The 27,874-nt window shown below is 41.6% G+C and overlaps 1 protein-coding gene across 1 annotated transcript in view; it reads left to right on the forward strand.

The window, feature by feature from the left end:
• The first annotated feature begins 776 nt into the window (after window positions 1-776).
• The window catches only part of NR1H4 (nuclear receptor subfamily 1 group H member 4), a 62,265-nt gene continuing 35,167 nt past the window's right edge, over window positions 777-27,874 (forward strand). The window contains exons 1-5 of the mRNA XM_066591395.1: window positions 777-861; window positions 9,588-9,953; window positions 15,523-15,663; window positions 22,382-22,515; window positions 27,286-27,387. Of these exons, the coding sequence (XP_066447492.1) occupies window positions 777-861; window positions 9,588-9,953; window positions 15,523-15,663; window positions 22,382-22,515; window positions 27,286-27,387 (828 nt within the window). The remainder of the gene's footprint in view (window positions 862-9,587; window positions 9,954-15,522; window positions 15,664-22,381; window positions 22,516-27,285; window positions 27,388-27,874) is intronic.

Below are 27,874 nucleotides of genomic sequence, written 5' to 3' on the forward strand. Positions count from 1 at the left end.
TCTGCCAACCCGCAGCAGAAATCTAATACTTAGATGTGGATTTCTGATTCAGAATATTTTCAATATCCATGACAGATTTCCCCAGTGAAAATCCTGACCATGTGACTGTGGCCTAACATTACTTTTATCTTTGACCTGCAAATTAATTGTTTTATTTCAAGATCACCACACTATAAATGAGAGTTCAAAATGGAGCAGCTGATCAAATATCTATGCAATCAGAACTCAAAAGACCGATACCATTTCACTTAAATTAGAAACTTTCTAGAAAGTAGGTGGTCCATAGCAAGTAGGAAGTCAATAAGTAGAAAGTCAACTTTCTTGAAAGTCAATAGGAAAATGGTAGTAAGCAAATAAATTCCATCTTTGTCTGCGGGCAACTCCATAAATACTTCAATGTGTGCTACAATCAGCAGTAATATACAGACCTATGACCTTGACTAAAAGCCAGTTTTTCTCTACTAGAACAAAGTGATGAAACCAGAAATCTCTTTAATTCTATAGGCAGAGCGTTATTGTTTTCTTTCTGAGGACTAGATTATTAACATACTGTAAACACTGTCATTCTATCCAATTGATTACTATAAAATGAAAATAATAAACTACAAGGGGAAATGAAGGTTAACTAAAAAAATAACAGTGTTGTTTAATGGACTAATGAAAGAAAATGACTGCACCTTTAAACATCTCTTTCACTCTTCAGCTTCATGTGTTAAGGACTGTGTCTGAAATCTATCTGAAAAGAAGAAAAAACGGAAATACAAACATAATTCTGTATGGAATCAGAAATTGATATTGCGGGATACTGCCATCATCCAGTGGACACAGGGATTTCGCTCTTAGATAGTCAGCAATTTGTTGGTAAGTCCACATTGATAATTAGAGAAAATGATTTTTGGTAATGGATAGACACTAGAGATGAGCGAGTACACTCGCTAAGGCACATTACTCGAGCGAGTAGTGCCTTAGCCGAGTATCTCCCCGCTCGTCTCTAAAGATTCGGGGGCCGGCGGGGGGCGGGTAGCGGCGGGGCAGAGTGGGGAGGAATGGAGGGGAGATCTCTCTCTCCCTCTCTCCCCCCCACCTCCCCCCGGGTCCCCGACGCAACTCACCTGTCACCCGCGCCGGCCCCCGAATCTTTAGAGACGAGCGGGGAGATACTCGGCTAAGGCACTACTCGCTCACGTAATGTGCCTTAGCGAGTATACTCGCTCATCTCTAATAGACACCCGTCATTGCTACTTTGTGGATTAATGTAAGTCACTTCTATTCTGGTGAATGCAGATTTTAGTGGCAGCATTGCTTCAGTAACAGTTCAATGCTATAAGAGCCCCTGCAAAGCACAACCAGTTAATGTTTTGAGTTGACCACCATGGAGTCTCAAATAAAACAATTTTATACAAGCTACGACTGTGTAGCTACACAAACCAAAAATACTGCTGTCTAAACACAACTTTCTAGCTTAACCTTTTATTACTAGTGTAGCAGTTATAATTTCATGTAAAGTATTTGGCGCATAATGCAATTTAATATTTGCGTGATACATCCCTGTAAGGGAAATATGTATTCTTTTTCAGAGACAAGAAGAAGACCCAAACATGTATTCATTGTTTACTGTACGGCCCTTTATGAGGCTGACCCATGCCCATTATAGAGATATTTCTGATAGTTAGCAGATGCTGTGCATTCTATTGCTTAAAAGGGTACCTATATTTTTCAGAATAAGCTGCCATATGTGTACATGAGGAATAACACCATTTCTGACCATTATATGAATTGTATTCAACATTTTCCCCATTGTACTCCTCTGCAGGGTATACATCTAATTCTCAATTCTCTCAGAACTGGTGAGAGGAACCTGGCTGCTGTGCAGTGTTCTATAGACTGTTGAGAATTGCAAACTATGCTCTATGTCTGTAACACACACAGAGACATAACATCATGTAGGACAGTGTACAGCAAGACTGAGGAATGTAGACATGAATAAATTACAGCAGATAACCATTAGCTCCAACAGGCATCCTCATTGTTAGAATACAATTACCACAATGACTAATTTCCTTCCTCTTCTTCTTTTTAACAGCAGGCAGTGGACAGCAGGTTAGGAGGAAGGGAGGCCCCTAGTGGCCAGCACTTTAGAAGGACTGTGGATGAGTTAACCCCTTAGTGACGGAGCTTGTTTATTTCTATTTTCGTTTTATCCTCCCCCCTTTTAAAAAATCATAACTCCTTTATTTATCCATCGACGTCGCTGTATGAGGGCTTGTTTTTTGCAGGACGAGTTGTATTTTTCAATGGTACTATTTAATGTACCATATAATGTACTGAAAAACTGAGAAATGGTAAAAAAATGAAAATACACCATATTTTGGCGTGTTTTGTTTTTACGGCACACAAACTGCAACAAAAATGACATGATAACTTTGTTCTATGGGTCATTACAATTACTACGATACCAAACATATATATTTTTTTTGCTGTACTGCTTCGATTTTTTTCCCAAAGATATTTAGGCCTCATGTCCACGTCAAAATAACATTTTTAATCTGCAGCGTTTCTCCCACATGTGTAATCCGTGCCCCATAGGGATGCATTGGACACCTGCAGGTAGTTAAATACCTGCGGATGTCATTTTCCCCTGAGGTGCGGATTGCGTGTGCGGGAAAAAACCTGCAGCATGCTTTATTTTAGTGTGGGTCTCCCGCGGGGACAGCTACCGCAGGCTTCTATTGAAGCCTATGGAAGCAGTCCAGATCCGCGGCACACCCGCAGCTAAATTTCTGCTCTCCGGCGCGGGAGAGCAGGAGTTAAAAAAAAAATAGTGTGCACAGCACACTGCCGGCGTTCCGAGCACATCCACCGGGCCGAAGAAAGAAGATCCGGACGCGATGGAGGGCAGATCCGCAGCGTCCGGACAGGTAAGTAATTCTTCTTTTTAGGCCTCATGTCCGCGGGAAAGGAGGGACCTGCTGCGGGATTCTGCATGGAGAATCTGCAGCGGGCCTGATTTTCCCCGTGGACATGAGGCCTTAATGTTTTAAAATTATTTTCTGCACCATCCTCTGTGCGCAATAGCTTTTAAATTTTTTTCGTCAACATCGTTATGCGAGGGCTCATTTTTTGCGGGTCATCCTGTAGTTTGTGTTGGAACCATTTTGGAATACATATGACTTTTTTGATCGCTTTTTTATTGGATTTTTACTTGGAGACTTCTTTTCTGACGACGTTCATCATATGGGGTAAATTATGCAGTATTTTGATAGATAGGACTTTTACGGACAAGGCAATACCAAATATGTATTTTTGTTTTATGATTTAGAATCTTTTTTTACAAATATGGCAAAAGGGGGATGAGTTAAGCTTTTATTGCTTTTTTTGCAATTAATGAAACTTTATTAATCTTGTTTTTACTTATTTTTTTAGTCCCCCTAGGGGATTACAACTTCCGATGCTTTGATTGCTCCTGCAGTATGATGTTATGTCATAGCATTACATCATACTGCGATCTGACAGGCAGTCTGTCAAGCCACCCCAGGGGAATGGCTGGATAGGCATTCTGCCATGACAGCCCTGGGTCCTTTCAGAAGGCCTGCGGCTGCCATGACATTCATACGGCTCCCTGTGATCTGATCGTGGGGGGACATTTGGGGGACTTAAATAGCCCCCCGCGATCAGATCACAGGGAGCCGTATGAATGTTTGAAAGGTTAACACCCCTAATGAGCCGTGTGGCTCATTGCAGCTGTTGCCACTGGGTGTCAGCTGTAAGAAACAGTTGATACCCGGGATGTATGAAGGGTGGTCGCCCTGAGATCGCCCTTCATACACATCCTGCATCTGCAGGATGTAAAAACACTATAGGGCCGTTGCGATGGGGTTAAAGGCAGAAAACTATGACCCAAATACTTTCATTTATTCAAGTTTCTTTTCACCACTATACTATTTAATTACTAAATTCAAGCCTTACAAATACCTTACAGATTGCAAAGTATTGCAACACAAGCAAACAACAGGAAATGACCAATGAGTCACAGCTGGCAAAGTTATATAATTTAGGTCTGACGAACTTCCTGCAACTGACAGAGCTACTGCCCCTTTTAGTCTGTATCTTATGATAGCTTCTACAAGAGCACCGAAAGCCATATATAAAGTATGTGTGAATGATTGTTACTGTTATGTTGCTTATTTAAAGAAACATTCCTGTCTCCCATAGCGTGAAGTTTGCCACACTCTTTAGATCAGTGTTTTCCAAACTGCAGTCCTCCCAACTCCTTAACAGGTCATGTTTTCAGGATTTCCTCAGTATTGTGCAGGTGATGTAATAATTGTCAGTGCCTCGGACATTGCCACAGGTGTCCTCTCTATAGGATATCCTCAAATCATGGCCTCTTGGAGGTCATGAAGGCTGGAGTTTGGGAAACACTACTTGGAAACACTACTAGATGGCTGTTGGAACAATGCGACAGTTGTTTGCTCTGACCTCCCATACAAATCCATACTAAGACGAGCCTGCTTGTGTTCTGAAAAAATGTTCTCTTCCAAAACAAATTTGAGAATTGTATCATATACTCATAATTACTGACCTCTAACCAGGGTCATTAGCCCAAAATTTACTTTTTTTGGACAATTTATAAAAAAAACATATTGGAAAATTATGCATCCCAGAGATTCTCAGTAATATATGTCTATATGTCAGACTATTGATATGAATACATTAACAGCATTTCATGAAAAAAGTTTAGTACCCTGTTAGCCAGTAGAGCAAAGTGTGAAACCAAGCAATCTTATGGATATGATACCTTTCAATGGCTAACAAAAATACATGATGTTATAGCGAGCTTTCAAACCTCTCAGGGTTCTTCCTCAGGCAAAATGGAACAAATCTAAAGTTGTACTTAATTCTTTTGGAACCATTTTCACAGTTTTCAGTGCTGAAAGAATTCTTGGTAAAATACACGTCAGTTATGCACACTTGTGTCCCCAACAAGTACTGTGTAAGAGGTCTGTGTACCTCGAAATGCATTTACATGTCGGCTTTATTTAATAAATTCAGAACCTTTTGACAATCATCCAAGTTCAGTAATTGATGTCCGAAGGTGGTGCCACATTCACCCCTCTAAAATAAAGTTTTTTTCTTTTTCTTGTCTGCTGTTTTTAAGCACTGAAATTTATGGAAAGGAGAAGTTGAGTAGGTGTAGAGAGGTACAGATATCTATGTATATTTGCAGGGTACAGCTGTTTTTGTTTTCAAAATGTTGTAGTGTACAGTTCTTTTAGCACTCAATAGCCAAATTAAATACCGTGTTTCCCCAAAAATAAAAAAGACCCTGCCTTATATTATTTTTTTTTGCCCCCAAAGAGGCACTGGGTCTTATTTTTGGGGGCTGTCTTATTATACTTACCAAGCAGGCTCAGTGCGGGTCCAAGTACCTCCCACTCCTCTTCATTGCTCTGGCGCGCGCTTCCTGCAGTCCTCATGCTTATATAACATCACTTTCTAGTTACAGGATTCTTAAATCCCACCTACACAATGTGATGGCTGTTGATTAGTTCTTCAACCGCTGCTCAGCCAATCAATGCAGCGCTCGATGAACCAATGCGATGTCTGGGATTGGTTCATCCAGCACTCCATTGATTGGTTCTTTGACCACTGCTCAGCCAATCAACAGCCATAGCATTATAGAGGCGGTATTTATAAACTGACTGTGACCCACAGCCAGCCAAATCATAAATCCCACCTCCACAACAAGATGGCTGTTGATTTGCTGCTCGACTGCTGTTCAGCCAATCAATGCAGCGCTGAATGAACCAATCACAGCCATAATATTGGTTCATCCAGCGCTGCAATGAATGGCTGAGCAGCGGTCTATGAACCAATCCCAGTCATCGCTTCCTGGAAGCAGGATTTATGAATCCCATAACCAGGAAGTGATGTTTTACAAGTGCAGATGACTGTGAAAAGCGTGCAAGCTGGCGCTATGAAGAGGAGTGGGAGGGACCTGGACTGAGCCTGCCAGCTAAATATTTTTGTTTTGTAGTTAAGTGTAGCTAGGGTTCATTTTCAGGGTAGGGCTTATATTTCAAGCCTCCCGAAAAATCTGACAAGGGCTAATTTTCAGGGTAGGTCTTATTTTCAGGGAAACAGGGTGGGTATAATTCAGTGACCAGTAATAACACATAACAATTCCTGATGGATTAACTTTGGGAGATCTAATGAAGTCAGACTACTGGCAACATTGTGAAAAAAAGTTGGTGCAGGCCTCTAAGACCTTTAGGCAGAAAAAGTCCCATTAACATGCCATTTTGCATTCATTAATTCGCAATTCATTGTGATGCCTATAACCGAAAGCTGTAAAATAGCTCAGTTGAACTTCAATGGAGCTGATCCACATGCCAATCCATATAGGAAATTTAAGTTCCAGCTATGGAGTTTTGCCACAGATTATCTTCAAAATCCACAACAGATTTGCCCAATGCAGATCCTGACCCTATCAACATACCCTTGGAATAAGAAAGTGACCAGGGCAAACCACTGAGAATAAACCAGTCCTATTGTGTAACCAAGTACAGCGCTATAGGCAGCTACTAGGTAAGTCATCCCTTATTCCCATACCCCTTGCTAACTCCCCCAACCCCCCACCCCCCCAAAAAAAACAACTCGTTAAACTGATTTGCCTCAACATTTCTAATATGTTCTCTGAAGGAGCAAAATTCTATATCTTTGAATGGGAATGCTGTTAAAACACCGGAAATAAAGTCCTTAAAGTTCTGCTACTTTAAATCAGTAGACTTAAGCATTTATGATTTGCTGCAGTTCAAGTGGGTTAATGAGTAATCTACATTTAACCTCTGTTCAGTCACACCTTAGCATGTGGGATGTAGAAGGAAACTCATTTTCAGTGTAATATAGAATGCAAGGGCAACAATCACTGTATTTAGAAGACCTGTACTGTAAACTATAGTCTACAATGGAAACATTGAGAATAAGCAAGACAAAAGGTAGGCCTTGTTTTACATGTATTCTTGTAGACCATGCTGTCTTATAAAAAAATTAGAGATAGATGCTCTGCAATATGGGTGTGGAAATTATTTTATTACATGTATAGCAAAATATGCAGTAGATACTCAGAAAGCATAAGAGTTCTATAATGCAAGACATTGAGTAGGACCTAGGTCACATAATTGAAGGTCTTTTAATATATACTGTATGAAAACTGTCCTCTAGAATTCTTAAAAACACATTGATTAATAATACATAAAGGGTTTTCAATCAAGAACTAAAGACAGCCAGTGAGACAAGCTGTCAGGAAACTGACTCACAAGTTCAGGGAACTCTCCAGTGTCGGTGTAATTGCTTATTAACCTTCCTATTAACAAAAAAGTCTGCCTCATCACTAAACAAGTCAGAAGTGGTGAATTGTGCTCTTGTTCACTCACTTGTAATGCCCACTGACAGAATTCCAAGTGTCTGTCGGGGTCATGTTCACACAACTACTCCTGCACCTACAGGGGGCGCCACTTGTGTGTCTTGAAGATTGTTATGACAGTTGGTTATCTTACACCATGCTCCGATGACAGTCTCCTCATGCTTTGATGTGGACTCAAACAGCTAGCAAAGCTGTCAACACCTAATATTTGGAAACACTACTCAGACCACCAGATCTCAATTTGTCCTAGACACTACAAGTTTCCCCGGACTACTGAATCCGCTTCCCAACTGTTCATGCACTCACTGGCTGTCTTCCTGAGTGTTCTTGATTGGAAGCCCTAGCTATCTCATGTGTACTTCTGTTATCAACCATCAGGATGAACTCAATTCTGTCCTGGATTGTTAACGGCATCTTCTGGTGCCTGAAAAGTCATGTGCTTAGTGTGTTCCATACCACATAATTCAACATACCTTTATTAATAATCAAAATGACATAATCCATCATTTGAAAATGGTTGCTGGTACTGCAAAATTGACTGCACCAATCAATTTCTGATGAAATTTCACCTTTAAAGCATGTATCCCATAGCCCCCTTTCCATTTCTTGATTTGAATCCAAGATGGCTACCACCAAAATGGCTGACACGCACCACCATAATGCAAAAACATTTTCCCTATCCCATCTAAATGTTCTCCAAAATTTCCTTTTTGTATCTCTTTTTGTTCAGAAAGTATTCTAAATGGTCCTGAATCTGCATCACCCTGTAAAATAACTACTGTTTCCTCAGTACAAAAAAAGAAGCAGGGAAGTTGTCACTATTCTGGGGGCTATAGCTTAGGGTTGTCCATCTCTATTCAAGACCCTAACCCTTTGTATTTCCAAGTCTCACCTGAAAGAGGACATGTTGTTCCCGTTACATAACAGCTATCATTCCAAAACAACTTGTACATATACAAACTTTTGGAACTATATTTCAATAATCAAAAATTTGGTTTAATTTAATATTTGGGTGAAAAAAAACAATCTGCTAATAAATTTCAGTTTTACAAGCTATAGTATAGTAGGCGTTTATACAGTATTATTAGGCAATAGCCGCATGGTCTCCAAATACTACAACAAGCTCCACCATGCTCTTTCACCTCAAGACTTAAGTCGGCTTTCAGGGGATACTGGAAGTTGTAGTTAGAAATTCACAGATTGGAAACCGTTGCTCTACCATACATCAGGAAATATAGAGAGTAATACTATGTTTTAGTGAGACGCAAAATGTCTAGAAACATAAAAAAGTGATGGCAGAAAAGGACCACATGATCCATCTAATATGTTCCTACATGATTTCCTTTATATTTTTCTCTTATGATAGATATATGCTTATCCCAGGCATGATTGAATTAATTTATTGTTGATTTTCCAACCACATCTGCTGGAAGTTTGTTCTAAGCATCTACTACTCGTTCAGCAAAAAAATTATTTACATTGCTTCTGACTCTTCCCTCAACTAAATATACTAAATAAGATATGATGTACCATTCATGCCATTTTGCCTACATTATTTTTGTCATCTGATTGTAACTAGTGATGAGCGAGCATACTCACTAAGGGCAATTGCTCAAGCGAGCATTGCCCTTAGCGAGTACCTGCCCGCTCAAGAGAAAAGGTTCGGGTGCCGGCGGCGGGCAGGGAGCTGCGGGGGAGAGCGGGGAGGAACGTAGGGGAGATCTCTCTCTCCCTCTCTTCCCCCCCCCCCCACTTCCCCCTGCTGACTGCCGCAACTCACCGCTCCCCCACGCCGGCACCCGAACCTTGTCCCTCGAGCAGGCAGGTACTCGCTAAGGGCAATGCTCGCTCGAGCAATTGCCCTTAGCGAGTATGCTCGCTCATCTGTAATTGTAACACATGCATTCCAGCTATTCAAAAGAACGGGGGATCTGGCGGATATCAAGCACAGCTCCCCAGGCTCCCAGTTCCCTTACGTTGGAGCCCCATAATGTAGTTTATGGTGGTCAAATATATTGACAGGGCAGAATGCAGTTTATTTTGGTACTGACTTGTCTCAAAGTAATTACATTGATTTAAATGTAACATATTCCTTCTCCTGAATGACTGATATATTGTTTACTATATATTGTTACATTTTCTGTATTTTGTATTCTGCTAGGCCTTCATTCACTGCATGGTCATTCGCCTGACTTTGACTCACAAGGACCTTCATATACTGCTCCTTACAACCAGATGCAGTTTCCTGTAGTGCATCAACCACTCGCATCTTCACCATACCATGTTAATTCTGGATATTACCAACAACAAGCCGAAGACTGGTGCACCAATGGAATTTATGAGCTAAAACGAATTCCCTCCGACAGCCTGTTTTCTATAGACACTGAAATTGTGGATTTGCCTATGGCCAAGAAGAGTAGGGTTAGTCCATATGGTTGCAGGGTAAAAGGAGATGAATTATGTGTTGTTTGTGGAGACAAGGCTTCTGGCTATCATTACAATGCCCTAACCTGTGAAGGATGCAAAGGTAAGAATGGCCAAGTATATATCATATACAATATTACAGGCTCAGACGCGTAACTTGAAGCTTCTGGGCCCCAATGCAAAACCTGTAACAGGGCCCCCAACTATAATGCTTTATTCATAGTACTAGGCTACCTATATGGAGAAGAGAGGCCTTAGGGGCCCCCTAAAGCTCTTGGGCCAGGGTGCAACCGCATCCCCTGCATCCCCTATAGTTAGACCAGTGTACAGGCTTACAGTATTATGTTAGCCAGAGGACTAATTGTGAGATTATCTGTTTTATAAAGCATTTTGGAAGAGTTGTTGAGTCATATCATTATGCGTTATTCATATTGAAAAGTTGTCATAAAGAGTGCCATTTGTACCCCGTAGTTATATAAAGTATGCTGTCTTCTATCAGTCTATGCCATCACTATTCTATTATTACTTTTTATTTGCATGCATTACTCTACACTCGTTTGCTTGTATCTATCTCCTGGGGCAAAGGTTCTCCTGTAGATTTCAGTATTTTACAGCTATCATTACCAGAGCTGTAGTTGTTTAAGCCTATATGGCATGCAGTCAATACCTTTTTTAGTATAATTTCTCTACATTTAAGGACTATAACATTTTGACTACTATATAACCTTGACTAAGATATGTTCACACTCAATAATGCAGTAATACATTACATAAATCAAGAGACGGGTGTAGGAGTTGAGAAATTGTGCCACTGTCTATATGGAAACAAATATATAGCTTTCTAACACGATTAATGAATTAAATGAATATATTCAACCATGTAGGTCACTTTGCATGCTGTTTTCTCATTAAGTTATTTTTATCAACAGGATATTTGGCTTTTGGATTTCATAATTTAGTATTTCATATATATTAAAGGGATTTTCCAGGAAATAATATATATTTATATTCTGCCCCAAAATGAAGCATCAATGTGCGGGGTTCACCAGTGGTCACCAGAACAGAGCTGCTCATCTGCATGGCTGAGGGTGGTGATATGTCATTCTGCTGATGGCTGCAGGCCCATGGGATTGTACCCCAATGATCTTACATTGATAAACTACTCATATCATATCACAGCTATAATACATTTTATTGGTTTCCTATAGAAAATGTTATATTGTATCTTCTGTAGTCTACATCTATTTGCATTCTAACCCCTTAAAGACGCAGCCCATCTTTGCATTCAAAATTTGGCAATTTGTTGTGTGTCTTTTCATCCCTACCTTCAGAAAGCCATAAAGGAGTAAGGTTTAGTGCCCCCCCACACATTATGAACCTCTTTAGTGTGTACATCACAGTATTATGCACTCTTAGTGCCCCCTCATAATAGCGATGCCCCTCACACAGTAAAGAAGCCCCATTAGTGACCCACCACACTTGACACTCCCAGTGATGCCTCTCACATAGTAAAGATTCCTCCTTAATACCATCATGCAGAAAAGGTGACCCCAGTCATGCCCACAACATAGTATGATGTCCCCTTGGTGCCCCTTCTTAGTGCTGATATCCCTACATAGTAAATATTCATCCTTAGTTGCCCACACAGAAAAGGTGCCCCAGTGGTGCCACTTACACAGTATGATGCCCCGTTAGTGCCCACACACAGAAAAAAATGTACTCAGTAATGCCCCTATAGTGCCTTTTCTTTAAAACATCCCTCATCTAGCCTCGCCCCCACAGAGGACATAACTTAGCGGATCTCCTCCAGTTTGTAACTTTGCTGTCTACAGCTAGAAGGGCGCAGCAGGCATGGTATATCACTACAGTATGCCTGCCCGTGCCAAGTCAAATGGTGGAGCAGGAGCTGGTGGCATCCTGCTTCACCACTTCATTCAACTGTATCTATATCCAGGGGACATTTGACATGCCTGCTAAGACTGTGGTCAGAAACGCTATCTTTTCTCCTTAGGGAGAGCAAATATACTATCAACTAAGTGAGGAGACTCAAATGGCCATGCACACTCCTCTGGGTAATATGCAAATGAGGGAGATGGAATGCTGCCTTTCAATAGGTGGCACTGTGGAGGTTTTATTCCATCTTGCTGGGACTGTAGAACAGCCTCCTACATCCAGGACAGTTAGGCAGCATTCATTATAGAGTACTTAAACACCAGTGAAACTAACAGTAAGGTTCTTAAGGTAGAAACCTGAAATATAACGGTATCAGATCAGTAGAGGTTAGACTCTCTGCACTTCTGCTCATCAACTAATTGAAGTAAAGGCGCATTTAGACACAACGATTATCACTCAAAATTCACTGAAAAGCCATCTTTTGAGCGATAATCGTTGTGCCTAAATGCGCTAAATGCACAGCCATCGTGCACAGTCCGCGCAATACTCATTTATTGCTAGAAGTCACTGATGACTGTTATCAGCACCGCACACTGATTTTCTCAGCGGGCAGTGCTGATAGTATTCTTTCAACTGGTATCCTGCTGCTTTGTTCTCAGAGCTATCACAGCAGTATCCCGCTCCGCCTGCATCAACTCTTAAGTAGCTAATTAGCTACTTAGAGTTATGCAAAGATGATCACTCAAAACTATCACTTAAACTGTCGTTTGAGCGATTTTTGAGCAATTTTTTTCTGTGTGTAAATGGGCCTTAATTCTCCAACAAGTGCAACATTCCTGTCATTGTTTACAAGGCACAGTTCAGTGAGTGCAACTGAGCAGCAATACCAGGCACGTCCACTATAAAGTGTATGGAGCTGCACCTACTAAATAATGAAGAGGATGAGACACCAACCTCACAAATTTAATATTGGATGGCTCATCCTAAAGATAGCCTATCAATATTATTACAGTCCCAGAAAATCCCTTCAAGTGCTCTGTAGAGTCTTTTCATTGGTGGTTCAAGATCACAAACCTAATAAATGTTATCTTCTGACATTCACATATCACCTATCAGCAGATAAAGTGCATATGCTATTTTAAAAACAAGAAAGTGAATCAGATTGAAGTTATAATTAGGATTTGACGATCAGCCAAATAAAACATTAGTAGCAAGCATGTCCCTTAATGTATCAGAACAGTGTTGACTAAGGCCACTCTCACATTGGCGTTTTAGGTCAGCTTTTACAGTGTGTTTGCAATGTGCTGATTAAACGCTGTAGTAAACCACTATTCATTTCCATAGGGCTTCTCAGACAAGCACTAAAGTGCAGCGTTTCTAATGCCGTGTTTTTCAAGCGTTGTCTATTCTATTTGCGTTTCAGCGTTTTTATATGCGATGCGTTGCCCATTGAAATGAATGGGGAGCGTTTTCAATGCTGTCAAAATGCGGTAGAACGCTGCGTACAGCGTTTTACCGCATTTTTGAATGCAGCGTTCTATGCCCCCGGGGGGGAAAGTGAAAGTGGTGACGTCATTGGCTTGCTTGGCTGCATTGTTACTGCACTAAAAGTGCACTAACAAAGCAGGCAAATGCTCACACTGAATGCTGTACCAAGCAGTTCTGCCCTAGTAAAAACACCCTGCTTTTACTATCGCCTGTGTGAGAGCGGCCTGAAGATTTCTCTGTGAAAGATTTTGATTTTCCCCATTTATTCTGTGAGGGTTTACGTAAATCTATTACTATAAGGCTGGGTTCACACGGGGCGGATTTATAAAATATTTATACTACAACGTGTTTGTAATCTATAATGGGCCCTTACTGGAATAACTATTGGACTTTGTATTTCATATTCCAATACCAAATGAAATAAACTTGTGCATCTGTGCCGAAATTGGTGATCCATCTCAATCCATCAATCCACCTATCCAATGACGGCTAGATCTCCACTAATCACTGCAACCGAGTTCCTCATCGCCCCCAGTCACATAACTGTGGCTTGGAGGAGTGAATGGAGCAGTGGTTGAACATGAACCATGACTTTTTATTCAAAGTCTATGCCAATGGTGGAAACAACCGAGCACATGGTTTTGCAGCTGGGGTAATAAGTTGTCCACTTCTAGTGATCATGGGCTTTACATGAAAAAGGTCATTCATATATTTTCAAAATCGCTAGCACACGCTATGATCGTAGTTTAATGAGGATTGTTGGATCATGTGTTTTAAAGAGTTCAGATACTTTTACAGTGTATCCAACAGATTTTAAATTAATCACTTGACTATTTAGACATATAAATCAAATTAATATTGCATTGACTGGTGAGAAATTGGTCAAAAACCTGAGAGTGTAACTGACCATTGATGTAAATATTGCTGAAGAGCCATACAATTCTACAATGGTAACTATACGTGTTAGAGATGCTGAGAGCTTTCCTGATGTCCATTTTAATAAATACTATGAAATCCCCGTGAAATAATTCTGGAACATCTTTTCTTAAAACTTTTCATTTTGCTGTTCCTCTGTTATTCCTCCTGGAAATATATGAAACCATGGGACAACGCACAAAAGGGGTTCACGCCTCTTGCCCTGGGATGTTTATTATCCTCCAAATGCTTCTGTATTTTAATCTTTGGTTTCTATGAGGTGCAGATACAAGCAAGTTGCAGCCGAATACAATGTTGAGTATTAAACCTTGTCTGAACGCACAACTTGTCGCTCCTTAGCACAGATGGGCTATAACAGCCAACGGCCCATTTGAGTGCCATTGCTGTCTAAGGCCAGCTTCATACGGGCGTATGCGCAAAAACGCACGTGTTAGCGCAATGTATTTGCGCCATAAACGTAGCACTTTTGTGCATTTTACTGTACTTTTTGCACTGACTGTGATATTTTACATGGGCAGGGGACACACCCGGGCCGTAATTCAAAAGATTATGCAGCCTAATTAGTTCCAGATGTGTTATTTTTCCAGTGAAATTGTGCAGCGTAATGCGCATTTATGTGGGTTTCGAGTGTGCAACTGCGCACCTCCCATAGACTCCTATGAGGGCCTATTGTGCGCATACGCGCACTAAAATAGAGCATGCTGCAGTTTTTTTCAGGCGCACAAAAATGGAGTTCAGAGTGTATGCATTGAATTCAATAGGTTCTATTCTCTGCATATTGCATGTGTAGATACATCCGTGGGGGGCTGCCCTAAAAGAAATAGAAACGCAAGGCTCCAGTAGGTAAAAGAGGGCAAAAATTGGATCACTGAGCAATGGGAAGACTTTGAGTAAATTAATCCAGATGGCTGTCGCACTACACGGGTGGGAGGTTAGAATTTGGTGCAAGGAGCATAAATTGATGAACTTTTCCTGTCGGTGTTAACAGTTCAGGCTGGTAGAGGTGGAGTAATCATGTAGGGAATGTTATTTTAGCACACCCTGGGTCTTCTGATGGCTCTGAAGGCCAAAAGAAGTTCAATGAGATGTGTTTCATAAAGTGGCTATCCAGTGTACTTTACTAACCAAGACATTTAATGTTGGAATACTTAGATCAATACATAAATGAAAGTAATCCCTCTTACTGTTTGATTTCGTGTGTTGGACTTTGTCTAACTATAGTTCTGAAGATCCTTGTACAATTTAGGTAACATTTATATAGAAGTTCAGAAAATATTAAAGTGCTAACTTTCTGCTTATAGCAACGGTTCATACAAACCTGCATTAAGTGCACCCACTCTGCTTTGAATCTGCAGGATTTTTCAGAAGAAGTATAACTAAAAATGCTGTTTACAACTGTAAAAATGGAGGCAACTGTGAAATGGATATGTACATGAGGAGGAAATGCCAGGAATGTCGCCTGCGGAAATGTAAAGAGAAGGGCATGCTTGCAGAATGTAAGTGATTCAGTAAACGTTCTGCTGGTTATTAGTTCTATTCTCCTTTTTAGTTGTTGCCATTTATTTATCAGTTACATGTTTACATTATATAGATTATTGTGTCACCAATGTAATAATAACCAATTATTAGATACGGTATATAAATGACAACCCTACTAGAGATGAGCGAGTATACTCGCTAAAGGCAATTGCTCGAGCGAGCATTGCCTTTAGCAAGTATCTTCCCTGCTCAAGACTGCAGGTTCGTGTGCCGGCGCGGGTCGAGCGGTGAGTAGCGGCTGTCAGCAGGAGGGAGCAGGGGGAAGAGAGGGAGAGAGAGATCTCCGTTCCGCCCCGCTCTCCCCCGCAGCTCCATGCCCGCTGCCAGCACCCGAACCTTTGGTCTCGAGCAGGGAGATACTTGCTAAAGGCAATGCTTGCTCGAGCAATTGCCTTTAGCGAGGATACTCAACATCTTTAAACCCTACAATTAGCATAGAATACATGACATGTAGTGGAAACTATCGTGGTCTCCGGATTAAGGTAAAGAAATAACTATTACATCATTTATTCCCCATATGACACTTGGGGCTGTGAAAATGCTGAGGTCACCGTCTTCCTTGGCAAGATAAGTGGCATACACACAACATATACTCCAAAACACCAGTTTTTGGTTTAAAACTGGTCTGTGCCAGCAGCTTTAATTCACATCACAGAAATGCAAAAATAAAACCTGCATGTCTGCACTCGCACTAGACACACACCACTACCTCTAATAGGTGTAGGCCTACTGCCTGCCACCTCCACACATGGCACACAAGGCCTCTGTACCGTTTAGTGCTGCCCGGTTTGCACAGGCCCTGGCAATGCTTTCTCTTCTCCATACTGGTAGTCATTTCTGAGAGGCTCTCTGTGACATTTCTGTTAAGGGAGGAACAGCCTGTCCAACAAATGCACGTCCACAACCAGGATTTGCTCTGTCTACTCTGGTTAGCAGTTCTAGGGACCACGTTTTCACCCTTCCACCACTTTTAAAGGATTATGGCCTCAGTTGCCTATGAGCCCTATTTTGTGACACTGAATAGCTGCTGGTTGGTAAAGCGAACAGGCAACAGACTCAAACCAACCAGGGATCAGTCCTGGGAAGTCAGAGAAGAAAGTTAGAGCTAAAAGGCATACGAGATTCAGTCAGGGTCCAAACCAGGGGGGAGTCAGACAAGTAAATAGAGATCAGAGTTTCGCTACACAGGAATGCAGACAATCAGATCAGGTCAGGATAAAAGAACAAAAGGGAAAAACAGAACAGGGATATAAAATGGTATACAGAGTAGGAACAGGAATCAGAAAAACAGGGGACCAAAAAGCCAATAACTGGAATAACATGCATGCTACCGTTGGAGTCAAAGTGATGATGCCCAACACAAACTATAAACTCTGCTCCTTTTATTGAGCCCCCTCAGGTGATTCAATAGACAGTCCACCCATCTCTCCACCAGTTGTTGAAACTAGGCTTCTTTCCCTTGGGTTTTCTACCTCATTCATCCAGCATGGAGAAATGCCTTTCTCTCTACTGCACACAGTTGGCAGCACAGAACGGTTCAAGAGATTTTTTTAAGTAGTGGGGATATGACTGCATGTTTAAAAGAGGAGGGAAGATATCAGAAGAAAGACAGGTTAAATATTATAGTTAGGTGAGAGCCGGGAATAGAGACTGGGTGAGGTGTGATGAAATAGGTCACTAGTGCAGGTAGTAGGGAGAGGAGCCTGGAGATGACTTTATTGGGTCAAATGCTGAGAGTGAACTAGAGGTGGTGTAAGAGGGAAGGGAATCAAACCTTCGGTCTTCAGCACTAAGATCAGCAATAAGTGGCTAAACTTTAGGGCTAAAGAGGGAGCGAAAAGTATCAAAGAGTTGTTTTAGGTTGTTAGACAGTGAGGAAATGAGAGACATGAAATAGGATTGTTTGGTATAGTGAAGGGCAGAGTAGTACGTTCTGAGCATGACTTTGCAATGGAGAAAATCTGCAAACTTCTGCTTTGCTGCACAATCATTTAGCACACCTAGAGAATCACTGAGGGAAACATGTTTGAGTTGTGGGCCAAAGTTGCCATGGTAGGAGGGTCGGCGTGTAAGAGTTGCTGCTTTGTACAGGGCACCTTCTCAGGGGGTCACGATAGTGTTTAGTAGCCAAATCAAGACAAGAGAAGGAAGTGAAAATGATGACGACTGTAGGGAGTCTATAAAATTGTGTCAATAGGCTGTAGATTTCTGTGTGTGCAATAGGTAGGAGTTGTACTGAGAAAGCCAAGAGTACTTGATAGTAAAGGAGAGAACATTTTGGTCAAAGAATGAAAGAGGTGAATATGAAAAGTCAGAGATAGAACATAGCCGGAAGAAGACCTAGTCAACTGTATTGCCATCTTTGTGGGAGAAGCTATGAGTTGTGAGAGGCCTAGGAAGTAGGTCAATGATGCAGATGGAGAGTCTGGATTATTATTGGAGATGTTAAAGTCACCCATAATGAGAGTTAGAATATCAGAAGCTAGAAAATCAGAAAACCAAGCGGCAAAGTGATTAAGGAACTGGTGGAGTTGGTAAGCAACAGCCACTCATAAGAATAAAGAGTCTGCATGTGTGGACCTCAGAAGTGGGGAATGTAAGGGGAGATAATCTGGAAAGTGCATTGTGAAGAATGAAGAATGCTTACTCCTCAATTACACCTGTTCTCAGGTCTGGGGATATGGGAAAAGCAAACCCCACCATAAGATATAGCAGCAGAAAAGGCAGTGTCAGAATGTTAAATCCCATGTTTTTGTGAGAGCTAAAAGGTTGAGAGATTTTGTAATGAAAAAGCCGCAGAGTTTCATAGCATCCACTAAAAGCAAACTTTTTAAAAAATTTGCTTTATATTACTAGATTTTGGGACTCATATCGTTCTCATTTTCTATTGATGAAACTGTATGAGGACTTGTTTTTTGCGGAGTAAATGGTAGTTTTTAGAGGTACCATTTTGGCATGCAAATTACTTATTGATAATTTCATGCTATTTATGGCATTCTCCATGTGGGATGACTAATGCAATATTTTAATAGTTCAGACTTTTATGAACACAGTGATACCTGACAAGTTCCCTTTAGGACTCTATAGTGACACAGTCTGTTCCACAGGACTTGTGTATAGGAAATGTGCCAATAGTCAATAAGAGGTCAAAAAGTGAGCCTGGAAACAATAGGCCTGTATATCTAACCTCTATTGTAGGTAAAATGATCGAAGGTTTTCTAACAGATGCTATTCTGGTCGATTTCAAGGAAAATACAATGTATAACTCAATATCAGCATGGATTTATGAGGGATCGGTCCTGTTAGACTAATCTGATCAGTTTCTATGAGGAGATACAAATTGATTACTCTTTAAGCTTGACTCTTAAAGCCTGTTTAGACACACAGAGGATCGCTCAAAAGGTGGCTTTTGAGCAATCATTTTGCATAATCTGCTAATTGGTACTAATGCCTATTTGTACCAATTAGCAGCCCATGAGCAGCCTGGAGCTGAATTTATTTAGAGGACCGCCTGCTGTTCTCTGAATAAATTCCTTTTGTTCTGCCTGTGGGGCTGAGAACAGGTGATACAATGCAATCAGCTGTTATCATCGGTCCCTGGGCAGACACAGCGTGCGGTCCGTCTTATCAGCTGTTCTGCTGAAGGATGGATTTCAAGCCGAACTGAGGGCCGTCGTTTGTCAGAAAACTGAAAGATGGGCATGTTTAGGCACAACGATTATCACTCAAAAGATGGCTTTTGAGCGAATATCGTTGTGTCTAAATGGGCCTTTAATACGATGTGGTATCACAGTGTGCCATGCTTTCAGGGTGGTTTATTTACACTTTGAATTACTTTACAATGGGCTTTGTTGAGTTAACATGAAAGAACAATAGCTTTTTAATGGGATAGGATATATTTCTGTGTGCTATCACAATCAAGGTAAAATGTATCTCATCTGTAAGTTCTAGACTGGACCAGGGGGAGCCACAGGATGTCATATACTGTATCTAGATTTTTCCAAAGCATTTGATAATGCGTCATATAAAAGGTTGGTACATACAGTAAAAAGGTGCCCACCTACTACAGCAATTGATTTTCATAGCAATCTCCTATACAAGATTCACAGGTTTCAGTTTCCCAGTTTATATCTGGGTGGTTAAAGTCCTCCAGAACAACCACCACATTGTGATTCGCAGCCTCTTCTGTTTGCCTTAGGTTGGCTGAACACGACCGGGTCGGATTTCGCATGTGGGAGCCCACAGTGGAATCCGTCCCTGACCATGGCCAATGATCCTGCGTACCTCTCTCCCTCTGTGTTGCGTATGCGATGCCTCGCCGGCAGTCATGCACAGTACAAAGTTTTTAAAAAATATGTGTTTTTTCCAGCGCCATTGCTAGGTGATGAAGAAGGTACTCGTGACCTGTCCGCAATGTAAATTGCGGATGGGCCACGGGTCGGACGGCTTCCATTGACTTCAATGGAAGCCATCCGTGTGGAATCTGTACAAAAATGGAGCATGCTGCGATATTATTTCCACTCGTGGAAATCGCTTCCGCTCCTGTGAGCGGACATGTGAATATTCTATTCTTGTAATACCACAGTTTATCCGCACAGGTAATGATGGCGGATTCCGCAATTCAAACTGGGACATGTGCAGCCGGCCTTAGTTGTAGATTTTTTGCGGATTCTGATTTACTGTCTTATAGCAAACCCCGATCAGTATTTGATTATTGTTTTTCCTTCCATGTATTTCTACCCACATGCTCCACATGTTCATCTCCCTCATATCTATCTTCCTGTAGTGTGAACTTTAGACAGAATATTAAATAAAAGTAAACTCCTCCTCCTTTCCAGTTTTTATTACCATTTCTGAACAAACTGTAACCTTGCAAGTTAACTTCTCAGTAATAGCTACTATCCAGTCATGTCTCAGTCATTCTGGGTCATATTTGTATTCAGACATTATTAATTGCTACCATAGAACCTCAGTTTTATTTGTCCAACGTCTAGAATTAGCATACAATTTTGAGATTTTTGGTTATTGCCTATTTTATTAGTTATTTTAACCTCTCCCTCCTTTTCATCCCAAGATTCATTAATAAGTTCCAGTTCACTATCTACATTATCTTGCCCTCCCCAGCACTAGTTTAAACACTGCTCCAACCATCTAGTCATTTTCTACCCCACTGAGATGCTGCCCATCCCTATGGTAGAGCCTGTAGCAAACAGTAAGTCAGCCAGTTCTACACCAGATCTTCAACCACTTGTTTAGCTCCCTAAACTTTCGCTGCCCCTCTGGTGTAGCAGGTGTTACAGATAGTATTTTTGAAACTACTATATTTTAGGTCCTCACTAGAGATGAGCGAGCGTACTCGCTAAGGCAAACTACTCGAGTGATTAGTGCCTTATGCGAGGACCTGCCCGCTCGTCTCTAAAGATTCGGGTGCCGGCGGGGGAGAGCGGTGAGTTGCTCTCCCCCTCCGCTCCCTGCCGGCACCCGAATCTTTTGAGACGAGCGGGCAGGTACTCGCATAAGGCACTAATCGCTCGAGTTGTTTGCCTTAGCGAGTACGCTCGCTCATCTCTAGTCCTCACCTTAAGCTTATGTCCTGAGTCCCTGAAACCACATTTAAGAATCTCCCAGTACCTCTGACTTTGTCATTGGTGCTAATGTGAAACAGGACTGCTGGGCCCGCACCAGCCCCTCCCAGTAATCTATCATCTACAACATTTCAAATTTGAGTGCCAGGAAGACATATCACAGTTCAATAATCCCGGTCTTTGTAACAAATTGCCCTGTTACCCTAAGGGCTCCCACACACTTGCATTTTTTTTTTAAGGCTGCGTTAACGCTGATTTTTTTTAAACATGAATGTCAATGGGATTTTCTAATGTTAAAAATGTATCGCAAGTTTGTGCTTTGCGACTTTTGTGCGATGCGTTTTTAACATTAGAAAGTCCCATTGACATTCGCGTAAAAAACCGCAGTGTTAAAAAACCGCAAGTGTGTGGGAGCCCAAATACCGATGATATCAAAGTTATTACTGTAAACACATTTGGATATACAAGACCAATGCTGCCAGATTTTCACATAAATTTGCATTAAATAAGTTGGACTTACAATAGCTCATACAATACATAGATTAGAATCTCATCCACATGTTGCATAAAATATCTGCAGTTTAAATTGACCAGCGCTATGGATTTTGAATCCACAGCATGTTAATTTGATGCTACGGATTTTCAGCATGGACTTCAGGTCTTCAAATCTGCGTGTTACAAGCAGATTTTGAAGTGGATTTCGGTGTGGAGTGTAACTTGGATTTGCGTTGAATTCTTTGCTGCAGATAGTTTGCTACATGTTGTTGTAGCCTTAAAGCGATCCTCCGATCCTGGACAACCAAAGCTGTCCACAGCCCTTTCCTGACTACCTAATACACACTGTCCATTAGTATCGATTGGTAGTCTAGGATACTACAGGCTGCTGTGACTGGTCAGTGCTGTTCACATGGGCAGCACTGGTCAATCAAAGTGTCTTACACTATTGATACATACTAATGCACAGTGTGTATCAAGTAGTCAAAGAAGCTGGTGCGACCATCTTTGTTTGTCCAGGACCAGAGGATCGCTTTAAAGACCAGATTAATACACCTTACTATGTAGCTGAAAATTCTTCAATTCAACATCCTAGGTTTACTGACAGAGATACAGTGCAAGTCAAAACGACTACGAAAAAATGTTAAGCTTCCGTCTGAAAAATTATTTGGTGAAGACAATGATGGAATTGAGATAAAACAAGTGACATCTACCACAAAGCTACATCAGGTATGAACAGTGTTCTTTAACATCAATCATTTTTTAGGTTTCTCCAGCATTAGATAGATATAATTAATTCTATCTATCACAGCTGTTTTTGCTACATGCTCAGTCTTGCTCCTCTCTGCTCTCTAATTATGTGTAGGCACCAGGGGCGTAACTATAGAGTGTGCAGGGGATGCGGTTGCACCCGGGCCCAGGAGCCTTAGGGGGCCCATAAGACCTCTCTTCTCCATATAGGGAGCCCAGTACTATAAATAAAGTATTATAGATGGGGGCCCTGTTACAGATTTTGCATTGGGGCCCAGAAGCTTCAAGGTACGCCTCTGGTAGGCACTGGTGTAACTATAGGGGATGCGGTTTCACCCGGGCTCAAGAGCCTTAGGGGGGGCCAAAAGGCCTCTCTTCTCCATATAGGGAGCCCAGTACTATGAATAAAGCATTACAGATGGGGGCTCCATTACAGATTCTGCATTGGGGCACAGGAGCTTCAAAACTGTCAATCTTTCAATCGTTTAAAAGATTGTCTTTGCGTGTAAGTGGGCCTTTAGCCAACTAATAGGAGATGTAAAGTTAGACTAGACAGTCTGAAGATATGACAGATTTATCATCCAACAGGATCCCTGTGATAAATCTGGTGCATTTCAAGACGGTCGAGTCTAGGTTTGCTTTGTCTAACTAGCAGACAGTATTAGTAAATCTGACCCATTGTTTTTCATGGGACAACCATTTCAGTGAAAGTTTTATCTATATGCTTCAAATCTTGAGAAAATATAAGGGTCACGTTTTCCATGTTCTCATCAGAAGTAATATTTGTCATTTGTATACTTTGCTTCCGACTAGACTAAGCTAATATGTTATAACCTGTGACTACAAACAAAGTGAAACAAAGGATTAACTTTACTTGTTCATAACATTCAATATTAACATAAATTAGAAGACCAAACAGTAAAGCCCCCATTTACACACCGCCCCGCACAGAAGACTCCTGCCTCTAGTGGAAGCAGGTCATGGAGAGGGCTGCTGTAGAGGGCTGATGTAACGCAGAAATGTCTCCATATGGGTAGAAGAGATTGGCAGTCTATGGGCCTCCGCGCCGTGATAACATGTGCCGTGTACGTGCTAGTGCTGGCCGCTAGAGGTAATCCAAATGAAGACGCTTCTCCAGAAGAACCTCAGCCAGAAGTCCTCCAGAGCACCAGTATCGCAGCCACACCAGCCAAGAATGAAGAAGTGTGTGTTACTGCAAGCGTTACTCAGTACAAGACCGCTGAGATCGTGGATGCCATTTAGAGCTCAGACATGCACGCCGACCCTGTGGTGCTACTCTCTATGTTCCCCGGAGACAGGAAGGATTAAGCCGGTATGGGCACAGTGTGTGACGGGGTGACGGGTGGTGCCGAATGTGTCTCTAATGACAGTACACCAAGCAGTGCAGGGGACCAGACACAAGAACAAGCCCATTATATGATCACTCAAAATTTGGCAGAAACGGACAGTTTTGCGCGATCATTTTGCATTAGCTACTGATGGGCTAATCAGCCCTTTAGTAGCTAACTAGCTTCATTTGCATGTATTAAGAGAACAGCAGGTGGTCTGCTCTCTAAATACATCTGCTTTGTTCTGCCGTGGGCTGACGGCTGCATACAATGCTATCAGCACTGCCGTGGAGAACACAGCATGCCATCCCTCTTATCAGGGACAAGGATTTTATGCTGACCTAAAGTCAGCGATGAACGAAGAGTGCACAGTACACACAACGTCTATCACTCAAAAGCCATCGTTTGGACGAATTCTGAGTGATAATCGTTGCGTGTAAATGGGGCTTTACTGTTTGTTTTTTTAGTATATCCTAATATCGAATGTTATGAACATATAAAGTTAAACTTTTATTTTACAACCATGGCTAAAATTATTCACTTTTTAGATGCAATATCAAGTTGATTAGAAGTCAGGTTGAACTTTTGTTCACATGCAGAAAATGTGTTGTACAAATTTGTAAAACTGGAATGTATTTACAAAATCCCCATTAAGATGAATAGAGCAGTAACAGAACTGTCTCAAACAAATCTGCTGCATGTGACCGTACCCTTCATCTATTACATAGAAGCATTCCAAACCCTTTCCCTTAAATTATGTGTTAGATTTTTTTCATAGATTAATGTCATGTTGCCCTCTATATATATATTACACATAAAGGGCTCATTCCTAAAGTGACATTTGTTACCTATCCACAGGATACGTGATAAGAATATGATTGGTAGGGGCATCACTACTGATCCCAATGTTACAATCGTGTGGGCAAGCCAAGAAAGAGGCCCACACGATCGTGATCAAATGAGAAGGAGAATGGATGCACAACTGTTTCAGACAAACTTGCCCTGTGCTACCAGGGAGGATGACATGGCCCTACCTAAGCGGGGACATCGCCCCAATAAAAGGACGGCCCAGCGGTCTTCGAAACTGGGCCCTAGCTGATCCTAGGAACCACGCCACAGAACAGGAGACATACACATACCACATAACAGGGACAGAACAACAGGATACACAGAGCAGAGAACACAGCATACAGTAGCCAAAATGCAACCACTAATAGCAGATGATAAGCTATATATATATAAATACCAGGTATTAGTTGACATTGTGTACAAAACATGGAAGCTATCAGGCCACTTCACGGCTTCTGGTTATACTGCTAGTCCCTACACTAACAAGAGTCTAGCAGAACCGGACACAGTTCACACAGCAAGCTGCAACAGGACAGGACACAGATCACAGATCATACAGCAAGCTGACACAAAACTGACAGAAAAATAAATGTACAAACGGACATGAACCAGCAAAAACACAAAACACACAGAAAGCTGCAACAGACAAGGATTCATGACTGCTCACTCTGGAACCCAGATAGACACTGACAAGAGCTGGGTTTATATGTGAGCTCAAACCCAGGGGATTGGCTAGCAGGAGATCACCACACCCAGCTAGCTCAATTAACCCTCAACCACCTGTGGAGCTGTGCTGCTAGAGACAATAGTAATACAGGTCTAAGCAGCACAGGTAACACCCAAGATCAGGGGGTACCATGTCCCCTCTCCTCCTCACTGCCGGATCACAGTGCAAATCCCTGTTTTTGGGATTGGTGGGGGTCTCAGTAGTGAGACTCCCACTGAGTATACTTTTTTCATTTATTCATAGGTGATAAAAGTTAATTTTGGGAAAAACCTTTTAATGGTATAGTAAATATTAAAGTGGTTCTTCACTTTGGACAATGCCTACTTGTTAAGAATCTGATAAGATGGTTAGCAATATATGCGATAGTTATGACCAGTGCTGTTTACCCTCAGTTGGCTATCCTAATCTATGCCACGACATTTGTCCATTGAGATACTGGGGAGCCTAGGCAAAGACTGAATATATTGTCGTTTGGAAGGTTGAAAGCAATTTAAAACAAATACTCAGTGCAAAACTTAAAATGAACACATGGTACAGGATAGGAGGTGGTGGTGCAGGACACAGGCAATCTCCCTGTCTTTGAATTCATGTGTCATGTTCTACCCAATGGGCCTTGGACTAGGCTTATCACAGTGTATATGGAAGAGAATGTAATAAAACACTGGTGGTGAAGGCGCAACACTGTAAGCTAGTTGACAGCTAAACGTCCAAGATGCGATATTGAAAGCACTTCTTTTTTATTTAACAACATAGAGAACCAGCAAGTGAATACGCGTTTCAGGGGCGAGCCCCTTCGTCAGTTCACCTGGATTAAACATGACAGTGAATACGCGTTTCGGGGCCGAGAAGCCCCCCTTTCCTCCCTGTCTCCCTGCCACATATAGGCACATCCAAAAACCTTAGGAATTGTGTCACCCTCAGGTATCCTGTCATGTTTAATCCAGGTGAACTGACGAAGGAGCTCGCCCCTGAAACGCGTATTCACTTGCTGGTTCTCTATGTTGTTAAATAAAAAAGAAATGCTTTCACTATCGCCTTTTGGACCTTTAGCTTTCAACTAGATTAGAGTGTTGCGCCTTCACCACCAGTATTTTACCACATTCTCTTTCGCTATACTCACGCCCAGCGTTATCTGGTTGGCAGCACCTCCATCATTCGAAACACTTTTTACTCCACAATCATCTCACTGGGTCCTGCTCCACCCTCCTTTTTATATCTGAGTTACAGTGCATTCGGAGCATTTTTCTTATGCCATCCTACATTATATTTAACTCTACAGTATTTATATGATCGTGGAACCAGAAAATATAGTGCACAAATAGAATCTTAATTTCTCCCATAGGGGGAAAAAAAAGTATACAATATGGGTGCATATGCAATTATGAATCTATAGTGTTTTAATATGTACTAGAGCAATGAAAAATAGGTTGTTAATAGAGATGAGCGAGTATACTCGCTAAGGCTAACTACTCGAGCGAGTAGTGCCTTAGCCAAGTATCTCCCCACTCGTCTCTAAAGATTCGGTGGCCGGCCGGGGGCGGGGAGCAGCGGGGGAGAGCGGGGAGGAACGGAGGGGAGATCTCTCTCTCCCTCTCTGCCCCACCGCTCCCCGCCGCAACTCACCTGTCACCCGTGCTGGCAGCCGAATCTTTACAGACGAGCGGGAGGATACTCGGCTAAGGCACTACTCGCTCGAGTAGTTAGCCTTAGCGAGTATACTCGCTCATCTCTAGTTGTTAACTAAATTTACTCATATGTCAGTATTTTTTTATTATGTTAATAAACACAATTACTGGATATATTGCCTAATTCATGTTGAAGCAGGTGAAAGCAGAACTTACAGAGCAGCAGATACAACTACTTGAGAATGTGATGGATGCGTACAACAAACATCGACTGCCTCAGGACCTGATTACTAAGCTGGTAGTAAGTATTGTTATGCGATAGAGTTCAATGAGACGTGATTAAAACCAAGTCATTTGAATATTTGTTGGCACTGCTAAATTAATGGAATATGTAACATTTACCAAATGTGTTATTTTGACTCTAGACTATTTAGTTCTAGTCAGTATGGGCAGACATAATGAAGCCGCTGTCACAAGATGTAGTGAATTCTTTTCTCGTCTTTAGGCCTATGGCAGATGGGCATATCTGATTGCGTTTTTGCGCACAAGAATTTTGCACGTGCAAAATGCAGAAAATAGAATCTATTGATGTGTATGGGTTTGGGCACAAGTGCGTATTTTGCGTGTGCAATTGTGTTGCGAGAAAAAACCTGCAGTAATGCTCTATTTTTGTCTGCATTTGTGCAGAAAAGAAATACATCTTGAACTCATTACACTATTTAGCCATTTCAATGGCTGGGAGCATCATTGCATGCTTTTTTGGACATGCAAATATGCACAATTTGCAC

Source organism: Eleutherodactylus coqui, chromosome 2, assembly GCF_035609145.1.
Source record: "Eleutherodactylus coqui strain aEleCoq1 chromosome 2, aEleCoq1.hap1, whole genome shotgun sequence".
NCBI lineage: Eukaryota > Metazoa > Chordata > Amphibia > Anura > Eleutherodactylidae > Eleutherodactylus > Eleutherodactylus coqui.